The 26,144-nt window shown below is 45.5% G+C and overlaps 1 protein-coding gene across 3 annotated transcripts; it reads right to left on the bottom strand.

Moving 5' to 3' along the window:
• Window positions 1–1,747: 1,747 nt before the first annotated feature.
• Window positions 1,748–25,784, bottom strand: RD3 (RD3 regulator of GUCY2D). 3 transcript variants are annotated; one of them, XM_030269086.4, is made up of 3 exons: window positions 25,578–25,784; window positions 13,433–13,747; window positions 1,748–5,762 (listed from the first exon to the last, which is right to left on the bottom strand). In XM_030269086.4, the coding sequence occupies exons 1-3, from the start codon at window positions 25,667–25,669 to the stop codon at window positions 5,465–5,467; spliced, it is 705 nt and encodes a 234-aa protein (XP_030124946.3). In that variant the 5' UTR covers window positions 25,670–25,784; the 3' UTR covers window positions 1,748–5,464. The 3 variants fall into 3 exon arrangements, with proteins under 3 accessions (XP_030124946.3, XP_030124945.1, XP_030124947.1); XM_030269085.4 differs by lacking the exon at window positions 25,578–25,784 and adding an exon at window positions 25,021–25,171; XM_030269087.4 differs by lacking the exon at window positions 25,578–25,784 and adding an exon at window positions 24,438–24,926.
• Window positions 25,785–26,144: the final 360 nt, after the last annotated feature.

A 26,144-nucleotide genomic window follows, 5' to 3' on the forward strand; every position in this document is an offset into this window, starting at 1 on the left:
TTGAGTTCTCCAGAAACTGCATTCTACTCCATCTCCTAAATACCAGTGCCAGAATACAGAAAGAAAACTCTCCAACGAAAGAAGTATTTCAGTGTCACTGCTTCATAACACATCAGGTTATTTAAATAGTCTTCAGACCAAATTAAGTGCAATCTGTTGCTGTAAGCCACTTGACACTGGAAAGAATGAGGCTGGAAAAGTATTGCAGATGGACTGTGACCTGATAGAGGCCTCTGAGGATACAGCATTGTGAACACTAAACAGATGTAATAGTAATTACATTCTGACAGCAGATACTCTGATGTCAAAAACACAGAAGCTCTTTTCCTCACTTTGGTGTCTCTGCTCCTGGGTTAGATTACATTGATTTGGTAAAGGCAGCATGTGTCTGTGGCTAAAATATAGAGGTAAGATGCTATAATTCTTGGGATAATCCTAGCCAGGACCCTAATAATGTATAATATTATAAAGTGTCCAGTGACAGTACATACAGTGTGTTCTTGCAGACCTCTTTCTTACCTTTCTGTTGTGTTTTTTAAGATGTCATCTGTGAGGATTTTCCCTTTGTCTGAGAATATCTTTGTGCAGGAAATGCGCAGAAAATACCTGATAGTCATTGGGAGACCTGGGCCCAAGACCCAGCACTCAGGGCCAGCAGAGCATCTTTCTGATGTAAACCAGCTTGAGACACAGCTTGTGTGACCATGCAGAGGGAACAAGAGGTCCCTTGTGCCAACAGCCCCCACACAGACAGCAGTACCAGGGAAAGGCAGGCACTGAAATGATGATGTCTCTGCCTGGCACAGGTGGGTGGAACTGAGGGATAGCCCTTCTTCTATTGCAGGGCACAACCAAGAAGGCTGTGACTTGTACAGTTCTTCCAAGAATGCTTTTTGGGCAAAACTACAGTGCCATATCCTTTAGCAGGGAGGTGCAGCATGACACAGGAATATCAGAGTGGCCATTCAGTCAAACTGTAGTTTTCCTTCTGGGAGAGGCCTATGGCAGTGTCTGGGGGAAGTCGTGTAAGCAACAACACAGATTTGCTTGTCCACAGCTTCTGGCAAGGAGTAACTCTGTGTTGTAGGGTGTGTCTAGAGCACTGTGGTTTATTTTACTAACCCCCTGTACACAGTTCCCTTTTGGAACCACTCATCTGTCTGATGTGCAGAATGTGCTAAGCAATGCAATTCATGCTTCAGTAATACCTAACGTGGGGGAAAAGATGGTTCCCTTTTGTTTAAAATGCATGCTTTGTGTATAGGATGCTTAGCCCAGGGAGTCCTGAGACATCTGGGGCCATCTGCTGATATTAAAGTGTTCCAGTACACAGGATCAAGTATGGAATCAATAGAATGACTCAAAAGTATCTGGAGACAAAACACCCATTTTGTCTCTCATATCATCTCGTTTTGTGGTAATACTGGTTAATGTAAGACGTGCTCAGAAGCTCGTTGATGTTGATGAAGACTTCGATTCAAGGTTGTATCTGCAGGCCATGCCGCTTCAGAGAACTTCAGACCTTTGCAATTGCTTAATCCTGATTATTTATCACCTTATATCTTGAGATCTGATTGTAGAGGTAGCAAGACAGAAGGTGGGCAGTTGCATGTGTAGCCTGTAGAGAGAGGATGGAGGTTGTTTTGTTTAGATCAAGTGCCTTTAGCTTTGATTCATGCCTTCCTGCTTTGATACATACACGGTAGGGCAGTGGAACAGCTGTTGTGTTTGGCCAGACATAGACAGATTATATTTCAGGAGACCTTTAATTAAAGACAAGTACAAATAAATTGGTTTATATTCCACAGCTTTGCTTTAATTCTCCAAGGTTCCGTGTTGAAATGTATAAACAGTGCAGTGTCAGCAGTCAGGTATTTCTCTCAGAGCTCACTCCAGTTCCCCATGGCATGACAGCTGCCTGAACTCTGTGCTGCTGTGGGTGAGGAACCTCAGCTCCCGCCTGCACATCCTTTCTGGCTGGCACAGCCTGTGGCCAGGCTCATCTCTAGAAGCCACAGGAGCAGGGCTGCACAGCCTCCCTCAGGAGAGTAGTGACTGTAAGCAGTGCCAGCCCCTGGAAGCTGAGCAGTGTGGCTGAGTTGCTACCATTATTATTAGCAGGTATAGCAAGTCTAGGACTGCTTTTTCCTGGGTGTGACAATGTCCTTTGGAGAGCACAACACTGTCAGCAGTGGGGAAACAGTGATGCTCTGATCTGATACCAAAAGCCTTTCTCAGTTCTGAAAGAATGTTTGAGGATTTAGAATGATTCTTGTTGGTTCATTCTCCTTAAAGAATTAACACACAGGATGAGCTGTCAGGAGGTGTTAAAAACAGATGAGAGGGTCTCATCAAAATTTTTTTGTTTTGTTTTTCTACATTAGCAAGTAGTGCAGCCCAGGAGAAGCAGACAGTTATCAATGAGGACCTGATCTTCACACTGCACAAGTTTCATGAGAGTTTGTTTCAGACCACCATTAGTCCAGATTTATGGTTTATGAGCCACCTGCAATGGATCATTTGGGTTAGCTTTAGCCAGAAACAGTCTGGTTAGCCTGCTCTGTGTGCCCAGTGCCATGCACCATAGCACAGTAGGTGGGGACAGTCAGGAGTTTCATGCTCCTCATTTGAACTGACATTAACTTAGCCATGCCAAATGTGGAATTAGGACAAGGCAAACATGAGTGCATAGCTGTTGCTGTATGCTGAAACCAAAGGATCATTTAAGGTTCAGTGTACAGCATTTCTAAGAAAAATGAGCACCAGAAGCAGTGCAGCATCATGCACCCTGATCACCTCCCAGCTCTGCTTCAGTACCTGCTGGTGCATCCACAGTGCAGGGGCTCACAGTCAGTCTCCAAGCAGCTGGCTGCAGGTAAGCAGGGTACTACTTCTACCCCTGTAAGAGTACTAGAGAGCATGGAGTAAGAATAGATCTCTCATAGCTTGGTATCTGAATATCCCTCTACCATCAGATCCTGCTCTGAGCCCAGTGTAACTTCCAGAAGTGGTACAGGGAGAGTGATACAGTTCAAGAGTTGGGATTATGTTTTATTGTGGAATTATAAATGATAGGTAAGTTGTCACAAGCACTGCCACAGCCTGGCCTCCATAACATGCAGGGCTCTGACCAAAGGTCGGATCTGTCTCCTTGGCTGCATGAGAGTGATGTCTGCCAGCTGGAAGTTGTTAATGAAGGACACAGCACAATCACAGATTACTGTGATACTGTGAACACCCACCAGTGATTTCCTTGGCTTAATACATTGCTGCAGGGAAGGTACTTACTGCTGATTCTCCTTAAGAAAGAGTGAGCATGCTGCTGACACTGTGCTGTAACAAAGAGCTTTGTGGCAGTGTGTCAGAAGGTCCTGTGTCTCCCAGCAGTCCATCAAACATCGCATCGATGCGGTCAATACTGAAGGTATCAAACAGAACATACGTGCAAATAAAATGAATACAGAGCTGCAGCATGAAATTCATGAACTCATATCAGTCTTCAGTACCGTACAGTGGCTTGCAACTATATAAAAAAAATATGGCTGACTCTTTTCCAAACAAGAATTGTTTCTGCTAATTGTGGGGACCCCTTGCTAGAGATCCTACATCTTCTAGACAGCTAAGGTTATGCTAAGTATGTCTAGCCTTGATTTTTACTTCATACACACAATCACATTACTTCACAAGGACATATGGCTGAAAAACACTAAGCGGATTGTCAGAAGGCTTTAAACTTTCCCTCACTGACCTTAACTTGGAATAGCCTGTCCCAAACTGGATGCTGTATTTGGAAGCCCTGACTTTTTGATTAAAAGTGAGCTGCTTTCTGTCCCTAGGAGGGTTGCTGGCAGCAATGTTATCAAAGGATAGAAACTGCAGCCTGTGCTACTAAGAAAGCCTTGTCTTCAATCTTACATAGCCCAGAGGGGAGAGTGGAAGAGTCAGAATCTCAGTCTCAGAGAACTCTTAGGGGGTTGATCTTGATCTTTGTTTTATGCTGCCTTCCTCCATCTCTGGAAGAAGCTGCACATTTCTAGTCTAGGATAGATTTCATGTACTGGAATTCTTCCCAGAGTTGGCACAGCTTCAAAGGGTTTGAATCTTGGCTGTAGAACCCACATGCTGTTGCAAAGATCCTCAGGGAAAAATAGCTGGAAACGGACAAAAGAACAACAAAGCTACAGGGTCCTCCAGGAGGCTATACCCCACTGAGATGATTCCCCAAAAGCTGGTCATCCAAGCAAATCCCTCTCTCTGTTCCCCATCTCCTGTTGGTCACCACAAAGCATCCTAGCCCTTGGGTTCTCTGCAGGACACTTGACTTTCACAGAGTGCCCTGCTGTTCCCTTTGCTGGTGAGAGCCCTCCCTCTGATGCTGAGTTAGGACCTTAGCAGTGTTTCCTTAGTGGCATTTTCCTGTCTCTTCAAGGTCTCAGAGGAATCTTCATCTGCCAGAGCACTTCAGTCACTCACAGCAGCAAAAAGTTCTCATGATCTCAACTGTTGTCACTGTACAGAGAGCCCTGGAGATGAATGCTGAGTCCCTTCACCCTTCCCTTTACATGCATACTCTACTTCAGCCCCCTTTCAGGCTTTGCCATAAACATTAATTTCTGGGGTGATTTCTGATTTATTTCTGGGGTGTAGGGTGGAACACTTAGCAACACAGAGGACTGAGGCCCCAGAACAGCACTTGACACATCACTGATGTATCCACCTGTGTATCTACACAGCAGGTTGACAAATTTCTATCTACTCTGTAGGTGCAAAGTTCTGGGGGTTCTGCCTGCATAAAAGAGAAATTACCCAAGAAACTTGAACATGCATAAACTGGTGGTTATGAAACATGATTGGTCTTTAATCTCAAAAAGCTTGGGTCTGTTTCTACTTGGGTTGGGTTGTGAACTGTCAGCAAAAAAGCGGATCAAGAGCAGTGCTGAGGTTACCTGTGAAGTTTGTTGTAGCACTGAGGAAGGCTATTAGTTGGAAATGGAAGTTCAGTTCCAAATCAGATAGTAGCTTTAGCTCACAAGCCTGATCCTGCAAGCCTCACTCATTTAAGTGGCTGTCTTGCTTTCAGCAAGATTGGTGAAGCCAGCAGCTCTCAGTAGCTTGAGCCAAAAGTTTTTATAGATAACTACATCCAGGCTGGAGGGGAGAGGGAGAAGACAGACAAAGCAAAACTAATTGATTTTCCACAAGAATGCAGTAATAAAAATGAGATAGTAAGTGAGCCTTGTCCTTAAGGTTCCTGAATAGCTACTGAGTTAAAGGAAAGGCTACCACGTTTGGTAATAAATGGTGTCACAGACTGCAGGCATCAGCAGCAGTTACTACGGACACAGCTTCCAAGACAGACACAGGCAGGAAAAGAGAGATGGAAAAAAGAAGAAACAGTGGAATTAAAAAAGGATTAACTAGGCTTTTGAAAGATCAGTATCTAAAAACCTTATTCAGCATAGAGTTAGAAATCCTTGGTGTTCCGAAATTCTGGCATGCTCCAAATCCTCCTGTTGGGCTGAGTGCCCCGTTCCACATCCTCAGAGATGGTCTTGATGTCACTGATGAACGGGGAAATTCTGGACCGAGATTTAAATGTTGTTAAGGAGAGACTGGTTCTGTTCTTTGTGTTCCATTGCCTTGCAAGCTTCTTGGCCTCTTCCTCCTCTTTGATCTTCTCAGCAGCTTCCTGCAGGACGGAGCGGAAGAGCCGCGATACTTCCTGCGCTTCTGGTTCGTACTCCGCAACCACTTGCCTGAACCTGGAAGCACAGTCAAGGCACAGCTTTGATTAAAAACATCCAATTCCAGATTGCTGCCAAATCGCTGTGCTAGGCTTGGAACTTGCACTTTCCTACTAAATGGGACTCCCTGGACAGAAGGGAACAACAACAAGGAGGGGCCATGAAGATATGCCCGAGGTCTCTAAAATCACAAGCAAGCCAGGGAATGTAAGGAAGAGATGAATCACTGTTTCTTATAAGCACAAGAAATAATAGAACCAAACAAAGCTAGAAGGCAAGTTTGAAACAGAAGGAAGTGCTCTTTTCACACACCACCTGTTAAACCAGAACTCAATGCTATCAATAGCTTAAGAAACAAAATTATTGGACAAGTTTGTAGAAAATGTCCCCATCACTGCTGATTAAACTTGATTGTCCAAATGCACATCATTGCTCGAAGTAGTCCCTGAACTGCAGCTTACCAGAAGCTCAAGGTAGACCAGGGAAAGCCCTACATGACTTCCCCTGTTTTCCATTCTTGTTCCTGATAGCATTACCCAATGGCCTCTAGACAAATGAAAATCCAGTCAGTTTGGTAGTTTTCAATATTTAACTTTCCATGGTCCTTCATCTTCCTATGAATTTTTGGAACATAATGGACTGCCTCAGCTGAAAACATCTTGGTTAACAGCACAGTGCTCTAAGTAGATAACTTAATTACTTCAGTGCCTTCTCAGCAAAGCGCTCACAATAGAGTTTTTTTAAAATTTTATTACCCTAGCTTAGTACCAAGGAAGTGAAGAATCACCACTGTTTATTTTGCAGGTGAGGAGGATAAGATGCAGGGCAGAAGTTTTCTTGAAGCCACTGAATGGGCCACAGGCTGGGCAATGAAGAGCTCATGCCATTCCTGACCTTGTTGGGGGAATTGTACCCAGCCTGGAGAGTGTGGGGACCACTCCCAAGGCTCACCTTTTGGTCACGTAGATATTCTGATTGTTTTGTAATATACACATTTGTTACAGATGCTAATATGGCTACTCTTCTAATAAATAATCAGTTCCTAAGGTAAAATTATACCTGCAAGCAAACACAGAGCTAAACTAGTACTTCACCAAAATCCAGGTATTTGTACTGCAGGGAAGCTAAAGTGTATAAGGTAAGCATTTTGATAATTTCCTCCAGCAGAACTGAACAAGGATGGAAAACAGTAGGACTGTATTTAAATGAGCCCAATACAGCAGAAGCTGATAGCATAAGATATTGCCTCTTGGGTTTTTGCAAAGCCCCAGGAATGTAAGAAGGAGTTTAGCACATATAGAATTGCATTGCTTAATGGTGTGCCAAAGGATACCCAAGATAATAAGGACAGAAAGCAAGCCAGGGAGAAACCAGAAAAACTTTCTGTACGTTTATGTATTTTGACTCTGTATTGGCCACACATCTTGACACCCTGCTGTATCCCAGATATTTCTCTCCCAGCAAGAATTGGCACCTGCAGGTACAGTTGTGGAGGCACCAGTGTTGCTTGCTGAGGGAACTTGGTGTCAGCAGAAGCACCGGTCCCTTCCAGTGTCAAGCCAGAGCAGTTTGACACAAAACCTTCTAAAGTCACCAAAATGTTCCTTAACTGTTTCAGCTACTTTGGGTGAATTCTTAATCTCCCTCCTCTGCCCCCTCACCAAAAACCTCAACACTTTGAACATTTGGGTGAGGGAGTTCATGCTGGTTGTTTAAGTACTGACACAGTGATGCCAAACTGAATTGTGCAGAGCCTGGAAGGGAAAGAGATGATCTCTTGCTGAGGGTTAGCAAACAACAGCAGGAACTGGGATTTGTTGGACATTGCAAACTTCCTTTCTGTCTTCTGAGGAGGCACTTCAGTTGCATTATCAGAGAGCCCAAAATACAGTTTTCACAATAAGCACATGTTTCTCTTTATCCTATTTGAAGCATAGACAGACAAGTCCATAAAAACTCAAGTCTTCACAACATTATTATTATTATCCCAGGGAAAGCAGCTTCAAAGGATTTCTATTGCAGAGGTGAACTAAAATGAGTCATTCTGTTATTTTATCTCAAGGTGTGTTTTATTAAAGAGAGGTGCTATCACATATATATATATAAATATAAAATTACATCCTCTTTTGTATTGGCAATTGTGCACCCAAAAAGCCTGATCACTGCCTCCACTTTCAGAGGCTGTGTGTCATCCTGCTGGATTGTGGCCCCAGAGCAGGGAGCAGCATGCATCAGGCTATTACTGGGCCAGTGCCTGGCTCTGGGTATGAGAGGGGAAATGGGTGAAATGACAGCAAATACACCCCTGAGCAGAGAGCTCTAATGCTAATGCCCTGGTTGCTGATAATGCTCCCAACCAATCCAGCTGACATAGTTTTCTGGAACCAGGGTAACTTTCCACCTGCACAGCTATCTGGCTGTTTGCACTCTTCATAGCTTAGTTTTGTCTACTCTGCTGTTAAGATTTACCTCTAACTTTTCAGGACCAACACCAAAACTACTTTGTAAGGACTGTGCAGGTCTAAGAAACAAAGAGAAAGCAATTCAAAAGACTGCCAGTCACACAATATAAAGTCACCCTGATTCTGATGGAAAGGGGATCCTTTTCTCTCCCCTAACAGGATGAACTTCACCCCTTTATTAATGCCCACCTAACTTCAGTATCAGCACAATTGTGTAAGGGACAGCTCATGTAGGAAGTCCTAAAGGAGTGCACATCACAAATATTTCTCAACAGAAAAGGTGGACAGGTTATCAGGGCTGAGCTCCAGCTAAACCAGTCTGTCTATCAGAAAAAAAAAAAAAAAGATGTTTTTGCTGCAGACACCTACACACCACCAAAGCCATCTTCCTCAGGTATCAGTGAATTCCAGTTGATGTGCTGGATGCTCCAGCAGTCTGCTCTCTGCTCAGAACACCCGGTATATAAAACCAGAAAACCACTGGAATCAAGGACTATGGCCTTGTATCTTGGGAAACAAATTCCACACAAAGCTGCTCAGTGGGGTTAAGAACACAACATTGCACAAGGCTCACCTGTCTTCCAGCGCAGCTTACCCTTACTCTTTTGCATGGGATAGTTTCAAACTAGGCACCTGCACAACCACGTCCAGAAACACCTCAGCAGGACTCCCTTACTCATCCCAAAAGCAGAGCTCTCTGTCTTATTTGTGGCCCAAGCTATGGAAGTGCTGGTAGCGCTCCTGGAATACATCATGCACGTCACACAGTCTGAGACGTGACAAAACCTCACCTTGAACCAGCACAGATCTGGGGAGGATGAATAGGCATGCACAGGGATGAGCACATTCCCCAGTCCAGGCAGTGTTTGAATCACACTTCAAACAAATTTGTTCTTTGTGACCCTTTCATTGCTTTTTAGGGCAGATCTCAAGAATCCTGCTGTGCTTGGCTCATACTGGCACTGCTTTTTAAAGCACTATCACCTCTCTGTGTTATTCTGTAGGTCCCCTGTACAGTGGGTTCCCTGAGTACAGCCTGAACTTTAAAGACCTGTTAAATCCAATGAAACTCCATGGATTTAAACAATGTGCTTATAGTTCACGGTATTCCTGAATGCACGTCTGAATGGGGAGCTCTAAGTAGATTTAGTCATTCAAAGAAAACATGGGGTTGCTTAGTGCTAATAATTACCTGCTGACTCCTGAATCTATATTTTGAGCAGGAATTCTGGTTATAGGATAAAACTAGGAACAGCTTTGCTAGAGAAGGCTCCTTGACTCCCAAAGAATGACAGCATTCACACTAATTGCAACACTCATGTCACATCACCTTAAACATAAGCTTGTAATTGTAAATAAATCCATTTCTGATTTTAGCAATGTCTTACATTAAGTCTTACTAAGAAGCCCACCTCAGCTATATACAAGCCTCATAAAATTACAGTCCTTAGCCTGTGATATTGGTAACAACTCAGATCATTAAAATGCAGGTTTACATTTCCATACTAGGGAGTTTTTTGTTTCCCTCTGGGTACAGGAGGACAGAAACCAGCTGTTTCACTTTTGCTGAAACAGAAAGAAATTGAACAGACTTTAACTAGCTCTGACTAGGGTTAAAGCTCTGAGTAAGGATGGGAAAAATCTAGCATTTTTTTATTGGCAACATACCATTCTACTTGTTCAGTTTAACCACAGCAGTTAGGTACTACAGATCTCACCAAATTAACTGTCATTCATTTCCTTCAGCTGGTTCCAGGATTTAATTTTAATTTTAGCAGCAATCTCTAACCCTGTAACCTAAAGCTAAGTTACTCCTGAATGCAAAGGCTTTATTTGCATGAGGTGAATCAGTCTCCAGATATCTGATGCTATTTGCAGTGTATTTGAATCCTTCCAGAATTCCAAGAGCCTCAAAGAGAAGTTTCTATTGACCCAAAATACAAAATAGGCAATCTGGATCTGAGAAAAAACCTCTTTAATTTGTGAAGTTCTCCTTTCCAGCCTCCTCCACATCTAAAGAAACAAATTTGGAGAAACTTTGTCTCTCAGTAAATGAGCCCGTACCCACAGAAAAGGACAGTTTGGATAATCATTTAGACATTTAGAGAACAAACTGACATCTCTGGCAACTCATATAAAAATGTTTTGTTCTGGCTTTGACTCTGAGCTCAGAGTCTCACGAAGAAGGAGACCTTGCATGACACAAAACAAACTCTGCAAGATGCCTACTACTTGTGTTATTGAAGAATTATGTGCTTGTCGAGTGCAAAAAAGGACTTCAAAAAGGACCTCAGCTCTTCAAATATCTAAAATGGAAGGGAAAATATCAAGCTTACTATTTTAGTCAGAACCAAAGACTTTGGTAGGGTGCATGTTCTGCATTTGAATTTCCCAATGCAAGCTCACAAACTATTTCAGTGGAAGATTTTTCTAAAAGCTGCTACGTATTAGGAAGTCACAGAGTACTTGAGAGAAAACATCAGCACTGCAATGATCTTATTATTCAAGTACTTCACTGGATATGTGGAGGTTACATTGCATTCCTATTATACTCATCTTGTGGAATTTTGGGGAAGTTACAAAAATCTCCATTTGATCTCACTTTCTGAAAAGAGAATTTATCCAATTTTGGCTTTCATTTAAATTGCAGGCTCTTTCTTTTTTCTCTTTCTTTCTCCTGTATATTTTCACCTCCTAACATGTCAAGCCCCATTCTTTTTCTTTGTTTCCTCATCAGCAATGAAAATTCCATGGAATGTCAGAGCCGTCAGTTTGAAGGCAGAAAAAAAGAGGGGTCAACTCCTAATATTTCCAACACAAGGTGAAAGGATTATCAAATAAAACTGGGATGCATTAGCTTAAGACAAGGTAAACACAGTTTTTTGTAACAGTTGTAGTTCAGGACTGGAACTCTGCCACAGGGCACCAAAATGTTATAAATTTACATGTGTTAAAAAAAAAAAAAAAAGGCCTCCACAACCTAAACAACTGAAAGAAAAAGCCACATCAGCCAATTATGGACAAAAGGTCCACTTGTGGCTCCAAAAGTCAAAATTCTCCCAGCAACAAGGCACAGTAAGTTGGATGCTATATATGAAGTGTAATTGTCCCTTCTGTTGGATTTGCTTCCTTGTCCTTTGCTCTTTTCCTTACACCAATGCCACTGGCCTTTCTGTCACATACAGACTGCTCATCAGATCAGCCAGACCTTTGACACAATCCAGTTCCACCATTTTTGTGGCTGTGATAGTCCCTTCTCAGTCACAGAACTGAACCAACAAAGGTTATGAAATCCTCAGGGTGCTTTTTTAGTGTGGCTCTGCTCACCATACAAGCTCTGTAACACATGCCACTTCTCGAGTCATAGGGGAATACAATTAATGACAGCACCCTATTTGTAAGAGGAGTTTTAAGAGGATGGTTTAGCCATTTTCAATCATGCCCACACAGAGTCCCCTAACGCTGTTGAGTACATTTATCTACTGCCATCAGTATGCTGGATCCTGAACAACAGAGAACAACCATTACAGGCTGCACTGAAATCATACCTCTTGCATTATCTGTCTCAATCAGAAAATAATAGCAGAGCAGCAAGTTGTATATGGCTCAGCCTAATACTTTCCTGAAGAGGATGAACCTTGGGGCCTCTCTGCTCCAGCAACCAAAGCCTGCTGTCATGGAAATAACCTGTTAGCCAGACAGGCCTTGCTCAGGGGCCCTGGGGATGGTAAAGATGGCTGTGAATCCCAAGGGTTTGAAGTGGCTTGTTTACAGCATAGCTTGGAGTTACACAACTACAGGGCAGGTGCTGTTCCCAGCAAATTTTCACTGGAGAGGTCTTGGTCACTGAATGATCCCAAATTCTGCAATCATGGCAACCTTTGCAAGAGCCAAGGCTCTATGTGCCTGGTTGCTTCCGAGGTTCAGCCCCAGGGAAGATGAGGTCTAGAGAGGTAAATTTGGCATTCTTTCCTGGCTACATCCACTGTAAGACAGAGGACCAGCTATTTCCAGCACTTTTACAGTTGCAATTCAGAGGCCATAGATTCATTTGTTTGAGGGAAAACAGGAGCCAGCATATGCACTGAGGGACTACAGGGTGCCAAGAGCCCTCTTTGTACATCCTGTAAGGACTGTGTTCGCTCTAATCCCAGCTGAAGAACATGTTGGAACAGGGGAAGTTGATTATAAAGGCCCATTTCACAACTTTGCTTTGGCTAAGATGCACTACAGAGTCACTCTTCCTCACTTTGCCAAGTTTGCCTTCACTGTGCCAAGTGCAAGAGTTTATCTTAGAACAGCCACCCCAAAAGGAAAGGAGACACACCCTTCCCTTCCAGTCTGGATGCTACAGCAGGCTTAGGTCAATTTCTAAAGGCATTTTCACAGGAGGTCACTCAGCTGGCAGGCAGCAATCCTAAGTGCTACAGCATTTGAAAGGCTCAACAGCAAGAGAAGCTGTGTGTACATCTACACTGCAGAAGTGAGAAGCACCACTTGGCTGTTCAAACTAACACATCCTCAGCTGCATCCCATGATGCATAGAGTCTAGGATGAAGAGGGAGGGTAGGGAAGGGAGACATTCTCTGGGAACACCTGGCTCACAGGCTGAAAAAAATAATAGTACCTTTAGGCTAGTTTGGACACTGGGGACAAGTGCCTCAATAGACCTGCTGGACAGCTTAAATCCAGGAATGAAGGCTCCAGTGACATGGGGAAACACCAAAGGAGGTTGTTCAGAGGCTGTGGAACCTCTGCCCTCAGAGATATTCAACAGTGGACAGACCCTAAGCAACATGATCTAACTTTGAAGGTGGCCCTACTCCAAGTAGGAGGTGGAAGTACATCCCTCTAGAGGTCCCTTTAAACCTCAGTTTCTCTAAGATTCTAAAGTCTGAAGCAAAAAAAAAAGAAGTCAGCACAATACTGAGATGGAACCTGCTCATCAGGCAAGGTAAAGCTGCTCTGGCTACACAGGAGCTTAAAGTACTCAAGCCAATGTCAGAGGGAAATGGCATTCTGTAGCTTCTTGGGGGAAATGATATTGTTAAACTGACTTAAAGCATTAGATTTCCCTTCTTTGACGAGGACACTATCGTGAGTATGACTCATGATACAGGATGCCAAGTTCTGGTTCTGTTGTGAGCAGCTCTCACTCTCTCCTCACACATCATCAAGAGGAAAGGGAGAAAGGAAAGCTCTTTCTCATGCCATCTTTTACTGTACCTGAGTATGACAGGCCCACAGTAGGAAGGATGTATTTTGGTGCACATGTCCTCCAGCTGCAGCCGTTCCCCGGGGCTGATGTCGTAGCCCTGCTTTGGGTAGCTGACCAGCCAGCCGTAGTCCACGCCCGTCTTCATCTTGCGGTATTCGTTCTCCCGCTCCCGCTGCTGCTTCTCTGCCTGCTTGATCTGCCAGCTCAGCTCCATCATGAGCGTTTCAACCACCATTTCTGTGGGGTTCCTCTGGGAAATGCGGTTTGGGGGCTCATTCCACCTGAACCAGGATGCCAATGACATAATGCTCCGTGTGTCTTTGCTGGGAGTGGGTTGGGGGTAGAGAGGGAGAGAAAAAGAATAGAGCCATCATCAACACACTTCAGCTGAGAACATTCCTCCCCACACACCCCTCCAGTCTGTTGTTAAAATTGCTCCTGGATAACCACTTGGAAATAATTGGTGTTGGGCACCTTGAGAAATCTCACTTGGGGCAGGCAGCTTGCTCAGAGGGAGAGGCAGAAGGTGAAGAGGCACCATCTCCCTCAGCTTCCGCTCAGCACGTAATTAAAATGAGTCACAGTCCTTAACCTGAAGGCAGGTTACAAGGATGCTTTGCTTCCTCCAGGCTGGGCTGGGGAAGCAGTCTCCTGCCCACACACGGGCTTGGGCTCACCTGGCTGAACCCTCATGGGAGGGCACGACCTTGCAGCAACCCTACCTGTAAAAACTCAACACGTGGAGTCAAAGGATTACTGGGGAGCTACATTCCAGCCAGGAGATCCTTAGAGAGGAGGCAGCATTAAGTGACCTGGCACAGTGGATTGAAGATGATGCCCACCAAGTGCCCACCAAAGCTGCTCTGCCACTCCCTTCCCCAGCTGGACAGGAGAGAGAAAATGTATTAAAAGACTCATGGTTTGAGGTAAGGACAGAGACATCACTCAGCAATTACTGCCAGGCACAAAACAACTCAACTTGGGTATATTAGTTTATTACTCATCAAATCACAGTTAAATAATGAGAAATAAAACCAAATCTTTAAACACCTTGCCCCACTCTTTTCTCCTTCCCGGGCTCTGCTTTACTCCCAAATCCTCTACCTCCTCTGACCCTGCAGTACAGGGGGATAGGGAATGGGCATTGTGGTCAGTTCACTACACGTTGTTTCTGCAGCTCCTTCCTCCCCTGGGACAGGACTCCTCACATCCTTCCTTTGCTCCAGCGTGGGGTCCCTCCCATGGGCACAGTACTCCATGAACTTTTCCAGTGTCAGTCCTTCCCATGGGCTGCTGTTTCTCATGAACTGCTCCAGCCTGGGTCTCTCACAGGGAGTGCAGCCCTTCAGGAACAGGATGCCCAGTGTGGGTTCCCCGTGGTGTCACCAGTCCTGCCAGCAAACCTGCTCCAGCACGGGCTCCTCTCTCCAGGAGGTCCTGCCTCCTGGAGCCTCTTCCATTGTGGTCTTCCCATGGGGTCACAACCTCCTTTGGACATCCAGCTGCTCTGGCATGGGATTCCCCATGGGCTTCAGGTGGATGTCTGCATCCCCTTGAACCTCCATGGGCTGCAGGGGCACAGCTGCCTCACCACGGCCTTCACCATGGGCTGCAGGGGATCTCTGCTCCATTGTCTGAGGCACCTCCTGCCCCTCTTGCTGCTCTGACCTTGGAGTATTTAGTGGTGTTGCTCTCCCATGTCCTCACTTCTGTCTCCCAGCAGTTTTGTTCTGTTATTTTTTTCCCTTCTTAGACCAGTTATCCCAGAGGTGCTACCAGCTGGACTGCTGGGCTCAGCCTTGGATCCTTGCTGGAGCCATCTGGCATTTGTTTTGTCAGACATGGGGGAGGTTTCTGGCAGTGTTGCACTGTAGCCACTGCTGTAGCCCCCATCACTTGCCACACAAACCAAATACACCTGGGTAAGTTTGCTGCTGCTGCTGTAATGTCAGCAGCTGAGCTCACCCTTGCCTTGGCAGCACTCACAGAAGCCTGAGCTACAGAGCCAGACAGATCTTTAACCATTATTTAGCAAATGTGCTGCTGCATGAAGCAGAGGCTACAAGCTGAATCCCATTGTTTGCTTTGCTGCCAGAGCACTTCTTCAGCACCACCCCCAGTGCCAAGGGAACTCAGGCTGCTCTGAAGGGAAGCAGAAGCATACCAAGGTTTAAACTATTATTACTTCTAAGTGAGAGGTTTCTACTGCTGGGGAGTTACCCCAGCAATAGAAAGAACAAGTAGAGGACAGAACAAATTGCATCAATCAGCTCAGAAAAAGATGGAATTAATTCCCCACCCAGCCAATCCCTTCATGTTGTCCCTTCAGGAGGACAATGCATGGAACAAAGTTATTACCTATTGTACTTGTATTTAAACACAATGGAATCCAAAACAGGCACTAGGGAGCTGAACAGGAGAAAAACAGCATATGTTTCTTCATACTTACGTGCCTTGTTGCTCCCTTCCATGAGCCCCTGGGGAGCAGGGGTGGCACAAATAATGATTGCAGCTGGGATTACAGCAAGGTTACTCCTGGCAGCAGCCCAATCAGGACATGGCGTCAAAAGTTAACATGAGGGCAAAGGATTAAAGAGTCTGATTCTGCAGGCCTGAGCAAATCCTCACTCCTGGGACACAGACACATGAAATGGAGGAAAATATGCTTTTCATTTAAGCTTCCACCTTGGGGGCTAGGGCCTTTAGTGACAATAAAAATCACCAAAAGCTCATAACTACACAGTACTCCCACTAGAGCTGAGAGCCACGAGCTCCCAGACTCCCTGGATGAGAAATGAGCAATAGAATTCTGCCATGACTGCAAGGAAAAGATGCTTCCATGCATCATTCACTCATCCTAAAGTAGCCTGCTCTCTTTCAAAAATGTTCATACTATGTAAATATATCACACAATTAAAGGAAAATGCTCCAAAAACCTGGAGAGTCTGCACCGTGTCTCACAGCTGAAATTATTTCAGGCTCTAATGCTTAGACTTTTCTAGAATCAGGAAGTTTTCCAAACTGCATCAAAGGACTAGTTTCTCTAGTCCTATATCCCACCTCTCCCAGCAAGCAATACCAGTTTCTCCAAAAGGCAGACATAAAAGGGCTGAAAGCTTCCACAGGTCACCGATGCTGCTACCTCAGTGTGAGGCTGCAGGTGTTCCCTGGTTCCTGCAAACAAAACCTGGGCTGGTTTGCAGTGCTTGAAAAGCAGAGATGGCTGCAGGGACTGCCCGTGCCTGGAGCATCTGCTGTGATTTTCCTTGTGACAGCAGTCACAGCCAGCAGCTGCTGCAAGTACCCCTGCCCCTGCCTCATCCCTGTGCTCTGGAGGAGGAAGAGGAGGAGCAGCCAGTCCTTGCCAGAGCTCACCTCTAGGTCAGGGGTGGCTCAGTGTGGTGGAAAAGTCTCTCCTCCAACCCGTGCTTTCACAGAAAGGCTCAGCAGTCTTCTGTTGTTCAGTCTCAAGGTAGTTCATTGCAAGTGATCTAAAAGATTTCCTTCTTGAGCTGCTGTGGTTTGCTCAGCAGCTCAGGCAGAGGCACACACACACCCTGACCCCTCTCTGACTCCCGACTGCTTCTTCTCTCCCTGCCCAGGGCTGCTGCTGTCTTTTATATGGTACATTACGTGTTAAATGTTTATAGTTTTTCTCTAATGCCTATTACCTATATTAAATGGTGCTTTTCTACTCTAAACTAATCTGTGAGTGCCAACATCACCAAGAACATGGGGGTAAGGAAGAAGAGAGAGGGAGGACAGGGCAGGCCCAAATCCCTCCATCTTAAAACTTCTGACCCCCATGTACAAGACCTAAAACCCCGCTGTACAGCACTCAAAATTTCTTCCCTCTACTTTGTGACTACTTCTACTATAATATCTAAACTTTTGTGACTTCTTGTTCTTCCTGCAAGGTTGGTAAATCATTCCATGGTTCAAATCCAAAATCACAGCTGTTTCCAGGGTCTTAAATGCTTCTGACCCGGACCCGGAACATCCAAAAATGTCTGAGGGACATTTTGAGTTCCGCCAAGTCCTTCCCTTGGTGTGCACTGCCAGGGTGACCCCAGGCAGCAGCTCCCACAGCAGCAGGCAGAGCTGTGGCATCTCTGCTGGCTCAGCCAGAGGAACAGACTGGGGCTGGAAGCGAGGCACTGACAGCTGCCCGTGATCCTGCCACTCCAACAGGTACCTGCATCTTGCTACAGGGTGGCCTCCACTCACCATCACACTTCATTAAGCATGAAGATCTTTTCCTCGGTCTGATCACCCCTTGTGTATCCCTAACAAAAGTGAGGGGCGAAACAGGCCACCAGCTGTTGTAAATAATTTAAAGTCTCCTGTTTCTTTTCAGCTTCTGTGATGACAGCAGCTTTTATAAGCTGCTACAGGTACCTATTTGTGTCTTTATCTGATGAAGGTGAACATGCCCTTCTGTATTTTAATTCTGTTTATGACCTGGTTTCACACTGGTTTAACTCTGCTGACTTCAGTGGCATTAGGGGTAAATCAGTATAAAGCATTACAGCTGTGAGCCTGAGGAATGCCCTTCCAGCTGTTCCTAGATCACCAGCTGTTTCATTAGAAGAGGAGCAAGGGAATTTAGTGGTCAGACTGGGAAAGAGAGCAAGGAGACTTGGATTTTGCACTATCCTGGGCTGTTCTTACTGCATTTATGGTTTTTAGTTCCACAGGTCTCCCTCAAAGCAAAGCATTCTGCATAAGAACCATTTTACTGAGCACTAGTTTTACAGAGAGTAAATAGAAATATATTTTGGATACCTTGTCTGCTGATACCAAGTCCTGCTGAACCTGAGCTTTGCCCAGTCCCAGAGCTTTCAGAAAGCTCTGGTAAAGGCAGAATTGCTTTTGCTGTGGGAACATGGATACCTCTGACCCCAAAAGGGGCTTTCACTTGACTGCCATAACAAGAATCTGCTTCCAGATGAGAAGACCATAAAGGATGGAAAGCAACTCACCTGCAGTAGAAGTGGCCTGTTTTCTAATGAAAGAATATCCCATGCATGTGTTTCATGCACACTGGCAGCTGGTGCTGGCTGTTCCTAAGGGAGTCCTGTTTGCATGAGATTGTTTCCTTCCCCTTCTCTCATCCATCATCTCCTCTTTTTGAGAGCTGGCAACTGGCCATCTCTATTTGGCAGGCTCCACAAGCCACCACTCTTCCCACTACTGCTCTTAGCAGCCTGCAGAAGATACTGTGGGCTCCATTAATTGTGGCTGCTGGTTTTAATTTAAAGTTCACAGGCAGGCTAATCATTAACTGACTCAAAATGGCTTTCCCATGTGGAAAAACTCAAAGGACTGTTGGCAAGATGTGGACAACTAAAGAAAGGCAAAAGTTACAGCCTGACCTTCTTATTGGGGAAAATGACAAATTTACAGTTTGCAAGCATTCACATTAAATTTATTTTAAAAAGAGGCATTGCCCCAGTTGAATACAAATGTTTCTGTTGCCCAAATAGTCAATTTTCCAATTCCTTCTAAGAGGCAATCCTGGGAGCTGACACAATCCAGTTGATGAACTGCTATGGTGTTATTCAACCAAAATTTCTGAGGGGTTTATGTAAGTTCCACTCCAGAAACAGCCCTGGGTTTTGAGACTTTAGTGGCATTGACCCTACACCTTTGTCTAGAAGACAAGCCTTCCCCTCACACTGTTGGTTGCAAGTCTGACCAACCACCTCACAGAGTTTTAAGCACCTTTACCTTATCTATGTTAAAGTCTGGAATACCTGGCTTTCTCCCTCTCTCTCCCTGACAGTCTCTGAGGGGTTGCTTCAAATTTTAGTATGTTTTAATAAGTCCCACTGAAAGTTTTTCATGTAAATGTTTCCTCTTAGGTTTGCCCTTCTTCAAAACTCCTACACTGTTCTCTACGCTGTCAGCAATTCCTGCATTTTTCTCCTCATGTACTTTGCAGCTTTCTCCATTCTTTTCTCAGGGCATAATCTGAGCAATTTCACCTCATTTTCCATGTTTTTACCTTCTCCCATATTTCCCCATGTGATTTCCTCTTCTTGTTCCAAAGAACACACCAAAGAATCAGAAATATCAACATTCACTTGCCTTATCTGTTTTTTCACCTTTAGACAGGGTTTCAGCCCTTCCTAGCCCTTTTACCAGCAAAGGGAGTCTGTTTCCTTGGCCTGCTCTCTGCCTGGTCTTTGGCCAGCTGGAGGCTGTTCATACAACCTGACAGACACAGCCTCCTCCAGGCTCCTGCAGGCTGCATCACCACTTGCTAAGACTTGTTACAGCAGGGCTGCTTTCTGGTAAACCATGAGTCAATCAGCAGGGCCAGTTTAGCCTATAGAAAATCAACTGCTGAGAAGAAAAAATTGCATTCCATTGATCCTTCTCTTGGCCCCAGCTTGTAGTACTCTCCAGGATAGGAGTATGCAGAGGGTGGGAAATGTGCATTTTGAAAAAACAATAAGAGTAGAATGGGACTCTATAAAGGTATGTCCTCTGTTTGACAAATCTCCTGTGGTTTGCCTTTGCCTTCACAGTCCAGGAATGCTGCTGACAATCCTGTGTGACTCTCAAGGATCTCAGGGGTGTGGTGATTGTGTAGGATCAGAAGGAGAAGCCTTAAAGGGGTTACATGATAGAAGCCTAATCCATAATCCAGTGATGTCAATAGAAAGGCTGTCACTCAGCTGTAGACAGATTTCCAAGAAATCCATCATCCTCCAGTCAAAGCATGCCAACAAACTGGGCTGAGGAGCAGGGAAATTCCTTCCCTCCCTTCTTGTGGGTGGTAGTTCCTTATAGCAACAGTCAGAGAGCAGAATTTGCTTATGCTAGATACCCACCTAGCCTTTTTCCACACATGCCAGATCACAGGGTAACAAACAAGGAAATTTATTTCCAAAGTGGGTCCAATCTCCAAACTGTCCTCATAATTGTGCCTTTTAGAAGACACATGGTCACAGGAAAAAGAGATAATGTCAACCTGCAGAGCACATTAAAATTCATTTTAAATTATTTACTTCTTTAGTAAGATTTGGATTACACTGTCCAGGAAAGTCCAGTGTCTTTCAGATACCAAAAGGTATCAAATACCTGCTTGGACTTCATCTCATAAGTAGATTGAAATTGGTTTGGCTACACCCATCTCTGAATTCTGGGCTAACTGATGCAATGTTTAACCAGCTGCTCAGGCAGAAATTGTGGTCATGGCTATGCTGCTGGCACAATCTGCTTGAAGGAGCGTTAAGTAGCAACAGCATCAAAGATGAACCTCAAAATCTATTTCGCTTGTGATTAAGATATTTTAATTTTGTTCCAAAGAATCTTAGCGAATTCTAACTAAGAAACTGCTGCCAACACCTTCTCAATTTTATTTATATAGTCCACCATAGCTTTGTAAAAGGATCCCTGTTCTCTGTTCTCCACCAATTTCTGGTCTGTTCAGCCTGGAGAAGAGGAAACTGAGGGGAGACCTCACTGCATCTACACCTTTCTCACAAGGAGAAGCAGCGGGGCAGGCACTGACCTCTTCTCTGTGGTGCCCAGTGACAGGACCCAAGGGAATGGCCTGAAGTTGTCAGGCCAGGTTTAGGTTAAATATCAGGAAAAGGTTCTTCACCCAGAGTGTGTTTGGGCACTGGCACAGGCTCCCCAGGAAACTGGTCACAACACCAGCCTGACAGAATTAAAGAACCATTTGGACTCTTGGGCACATGGTGTGACACTTCAGGATGTCCTGTGCAGGTACAGGAGCTAAACTTCAATGGGCTTTGTCCATCCCTTCCAACTCAGGATATTCTGTGATTTTTTAAGGTACTTGCCATTATTCTCTTGCCATTATTTTACCTTACCAGGGCCCAAAGAACTCTACTTCCTATCTGCCTGGAATCTCCTTTCTCGTTCAGTGGCATGGAAGGCTAAGGTGTTTACAGCTACTTGCCACATGATTGTAATTTCAGTGGAAATTATTATAACCTCAGCCTGAGATGCTACGAGGCAATTAATGCTGAAAAAGCAGTAGGTAGAGCTTGTCAATCAAGAAGTTTAAAAGCAATGCAAATATCATGAAATTATCGTAGCAGCATTCCTCACTTTGACCTGCAGAATAAAGACAGAGAACTTTGGAGGACATTCAAGAGTCTGCTTATAGACCACAGTAGAAACACTGATTCCCCTGTTGTGATGGACACAAGCTATTTTCTGGACTAAAAAAATTGAAAAATACAGCAGTTAACACGTTTCCAGGTACATGACCCTGTTACAAGTAGCAAGGAGCTTTGAATAACAGAAGTGCAGGGGATGAAGCGAACGCTTTAAAGGCAACCTTCCTGTCAAGTTTTTGTGGTTGCAGGTGTTTAAGGACAGCCAAAAGCACCTCACAGCAGTGTCCAGGAGCAAAGCCATCTGTGACAGGGCACTGTGGCACCCAGCAGGCCCTTGCATGCCAGGCAATGCCTGTCTGTCCCCAGCACGGCTGCCTGCCCCGGGCTGACAGCTCCTGCTGCTGCCCAGCTCTGCTCCTGAGCGACCAATGCTCCCAAAAAAGCGTGACAGCCGTGCTGCTGTTCAGCATGCAGCCCATTTCTGCACTCACTTCTCTCCAGCAGGCTTGGCACTGTCAGCACTATAGAAAGGGACTGGCTCTTTGTCTGCTGTCGCTGCCTCAGGGGAGTTACAAGTCACTTAAACCTTTAGTGAAGGTGCACGACTAAAAATCAGTGCGAGGTAAACGTGACAGGAGGGCACTCAGAGCCAACCAAAGGTGCTGCAGAACAGAAAAGAAACAAAAGCAGTACTATTTCTATTAAAGGAAAGGTTGAGCGGCCTTCTGGGAATACCACAACAGTGATGATATACATGAATATGTCACATTTTCTACAGCTGGTAGCCCCCACAAGGTTTTGGGATTTTTTTAAATGAAAGTCTTTAAAATTGAGAATACACTAAAAGTACTGCCCTTATCTCCCCAGCATTTGTGTAGTTTGTAATACATTCTTAGCGTTTCAATCTTCTAGAAAACGAGTGTATATGATGCATTTTACATCTGCATTTTAATTGCAAGAGGGGTAAAGAAACAAGAATTCAGAGCAAACTGAGCCCCAAGTTCAGGTATGAATGAGAAAGATGGTTTTCAGTCACTAACCAAAACATGATGAGAAAAGGTAGCTGATCTAACAGGTACAGCTTCATGATCTACAGCAAAGCTACACAAATGTAAAACAGATTTGCCTCATTGAAATAAATGAGAGTTCTGTTGATTAACTCCAGATGAAAATCCAGTTTTAAAGAAAGAGTGAAGGAAGGGCCCAATAGCTTGGAGCTCTCCTAGTGCCTTACACTCTACAGAAGATAATCTTTGTCTTACCTGTAGAAGCAAGAGGGTGGGTTCTACTCAAATCTGCTCATGGAGCAGAGCAGTATTCTGCAGTTTGTCTACTTATCAAAGCAAATGAGTTCCCTCTGTTGAAAACCAGGACTATTTTCATGCTAATTTCTCACTTATGCTTGAAACAATGTTTCTACTAGCAACCATAAAAGCACTCTGTCATACAACTTACACTGTTACCTAAACCTACAGAAGACAGGAAGCTAAAGCACAATGAATTGCTCTGTTTGACTGATTTGTTATTAAAACTCATATATATTGCTCAGATTTTGCCATGGTGGATCAAACACACCTTCAGTTCCATACTTTGCTTTGATCTCTGCAGACTACAAAGCCAGGTTTCCAGTCAGGACAGAGGGATATAAAGTATTCTTCACCATTCATTCAGCTGTGTAAGTGGGAGTTCAGAAGGTAGCACAGACCTAGAGCTTTTCTGTTATTAAAATCATTCAAACCACCAGGAAAAAAAATGTATTCTGCAATAAAGCTGTAATAGCATCTGATGGAAGGCTTCAATACAAAAGTCTTTCAGAATTAAAACTCTGAGAGATCCACAGCTCATCTTTCTCTATTCTACTACTAACCACACAATGTTATTAAAGGGGCAGTAATGTCACAGATTGGAGTTTCTAATACTGTCATCCACTGCAGATTCTCATATATAGAGTTATATAAAGAGATTGAAACTCTGATCCAAAGGCATATTCCACCTGTCGTCAGGTCCTCTGAAGTATTTTTATCCATGTGTTGTGGTGAAGATGAGACTAAGTGCTGTGAAAACAGGCAGGTGAGATGTGCATTCTCCATCCAGATTGAGGACTGATTCTTCTGGGAAAGCAGGAGTAACTCATTGCATCATCAGGTGAGAATGCAGTTTAAGAGACACCTGTATATTTCTGCACAGGACTGAACCTTAGGTACAATATCTACCAGAAAGAATATTGACTGAAGGTCCTCGAAGTCCCCCTCTGCCTCAATTCACTGCAGAGTTTTCTCTGTACTGCAGAATACTAGTTTGATCATTGTGACAGGAGCAATACGCATTGTTAAATGTATATATCTTAAAAATATACGTTGTTCTAAAATGAGCAACCAAAAGAAGAATGCTAAATTTCTAGCTTGAAAACTTAAGCCTGTCTTTATCGAGATCACCCACAGCACTGGCAGAGCTCTGGGAAAGCTCATGCTTTCCACTCTGGAATAGCTGCATGTCCCACCTGCAGGCACAGAGAGAGCAGTCTGTGTGAGCAGTGAATAGAGCTGTCCTCACATGGGTTTTAGTTAATCTATCAGCACTGGGAAACACAAGTGTGTTCTATGCTTAGTTACACTGCCATAATCCAGAAGTTGTCTGACTGACCTTCGTGGTACCTCACTGGGGTTGACAAACACTGAACTTCCACACTGCAGACACCAAGTAGGGCAGGTGTCAAATCACAGAGATTTAAAAAATGGTCTAAGCATAAGGCAGCATAAACCATACTTTCCTCCTCGATTGCCCATCCTTACATAACCAGTTACCCAGCGCTTATCCAGGATCCAGGCAGCCGTGCCCGAGCCCAGCCTGGGAGAGCTGCCGGAGGGCCCGGGCCCCCTTCCCTTCCCTTCCCTGCCCACCCATCCCGCCTCACCTTTGGCACCAGCGCTCCCGCTGCTCCTGCGGACAGGGTACCAGGAGGAGGACGTGGCTTGAAGTCAAGCCCTCTAAATGGCACAGCAGGCTTAAACCCACACTGGGGTATGGATTAGCCCCGGTGACGAGCTATAACAGCTGGCCTTACGGCAGTGCTTTTGAGCGATTAGGGCTCGGTCCGCTACCTCCACACACACACACATACAGAGCCTCCTGGCAAAGAGCCGGCACCGCTCGGCTCAGCCAGACTTCGGCACCTGTTTAAAAGTCCCTTTTAAAACTTTGTGGCGTTCTCTACCCCGCCGCTGAGCCGGCCCTTTGGAGAAATGCAGGTATTGAGGGCACTGGGACCCTCTCCCGGCGGCACCGCGGGTTCGCTCCCGTCCCCCCGGCCGTGCCCCCGGCTCGGCGCCTCGGGGCTGCCCCAGCGGAGGCGGCCGGGAGCCGCTCGGGCCGGCACGGGGGAACGGGGACCCCCAGCCCGGGCTGTCCGCCGCAAAGACAGCGATCCCCTCCGCTGGGCACCACCTCCGCCCCGCCGGGCACCCCGCCCTCCTCCTCCTCCCGCTCCTCTTCCTCACCGCGGTGCCCGCTCCCGTCCCGCCGGCGCCCGGCCGGGCAGCGCCTCTCGCCGCCGCCGCTCCGCCGAAGTTGAGCGGAGCCGCCGCTCCGCAGCCGCCGCCGCCCCCGCGCCCCGCCCGCCGCCGTTCCCACAGCGACAGAGAGACCGTGAGCCCGCTCGGTCCGGGGGCCTGAGCTCCGCCCGGGCATCCCGGCACCGGCACCGGCACCGGCACCGGCACGGCGGCAGACCCCGCGGGGACTCACGGCTGTAGGCTGAGTTTGCACCGGCAAATAACGGCGAATCTATTAATTCATCTCTCGCCAATTCCTTTGGGAACGGAACAGAACAGGCTTCAGCCACAGCAGCCAAAAGGGTTGCGCTGGGTTTGGAGAGATGAAGAAGGATGAGGGGTCGGCACGGGAGTCGGAAGGGCATGGGGGAGAGGAAGAGGAGGAAGGTTTTTACAATTAGGGTGGTGAAACGCTGGCCCGCTTGCCCAGTGAGGAGGTGGATGTGCCATCCCTGGAAACATTCAAGGGCAGGTTGGACAGTGCTCTGAGCAGCCTGACCTACCTGAAGATGTCCCTGCTCATTGCAGAGGAATGAATTAGATGGTCCCAGTCACACACAGCCACAGTATCCTCTGTGAGCCCACAGTTCCTCATCCAGCCTCTTTCCACACTGCAAAAATGTGTAAAACCATCCCTAGCATCATTGGCCAAACCCCCAGCAAATTCCAGGAGAGCCAGGCTGTGTCAGAAGGTTGCAGAGCTACAGCCTTGGGTAAGGACAGCACAGGAACACACGTGCAACCTGAGCATGTGTGTGAAATCAATCATGCCCCCACTGAAAAGCTTTCATCAATTATGGCCCAAGTTCTTGGTATTTATGCAGCACTCACACAGGCAGAGGACAGAGGTGTTTCAGACCATGTATGTGTGTGCAGCACACACACAGACCAAAATAGCCCAGCTAAAAAAATTACAGATTACAGGATTCCAAATGCAGTCTAAATTAAAATGTATGAGGATGAGGGGGTTTAAGATTTAGTTTATTATTAGATCAAAACTGGACTAGCAAAGAGATTAGAAGCATTTTTCTTTGCTAATTATCTGTGGAGGATTGCTTGTCTGTCTTGAG

This window comes from Taeniopygia guttata, chromosome 3, assembly GCF_048771995.1.
Source record: "Taeniopygia guttata chromosome 3, bTaeGut7.mat, whole genome shotgun sequence".
Lineage (NCBI taxonomy): Eukaryota > Metazoa > Chordata > Aves > Passeriformes > Estrildidae > Taeniopygia > Taeniopygia guttata.

Bases quoted from the DNA above. Each gene is read 5' to 3' on its own strand.
- RD3 (XM_030269086.4), bottom strand. From the start codon at position 25,669: ATGAGGAACTGTGGGCTCACAGAGGATACTGTGGCTGTGTGTGACTGG. The intron at 13,748-25,577 runs GTAGGTCAGGCT...ACCCACTCCCAG, and splicing joins ATGAGCAGGGACATCTTCAG to CAAAGACACACGGAGCATTA. The intron at 5,763-13,432 runs GTACAGTAAAAG...CTGTGCTTCCAG, and splicing joins TGTGGGCCTGTCATACTCAG to GTTCAGGCAAGTGGTTGCGG.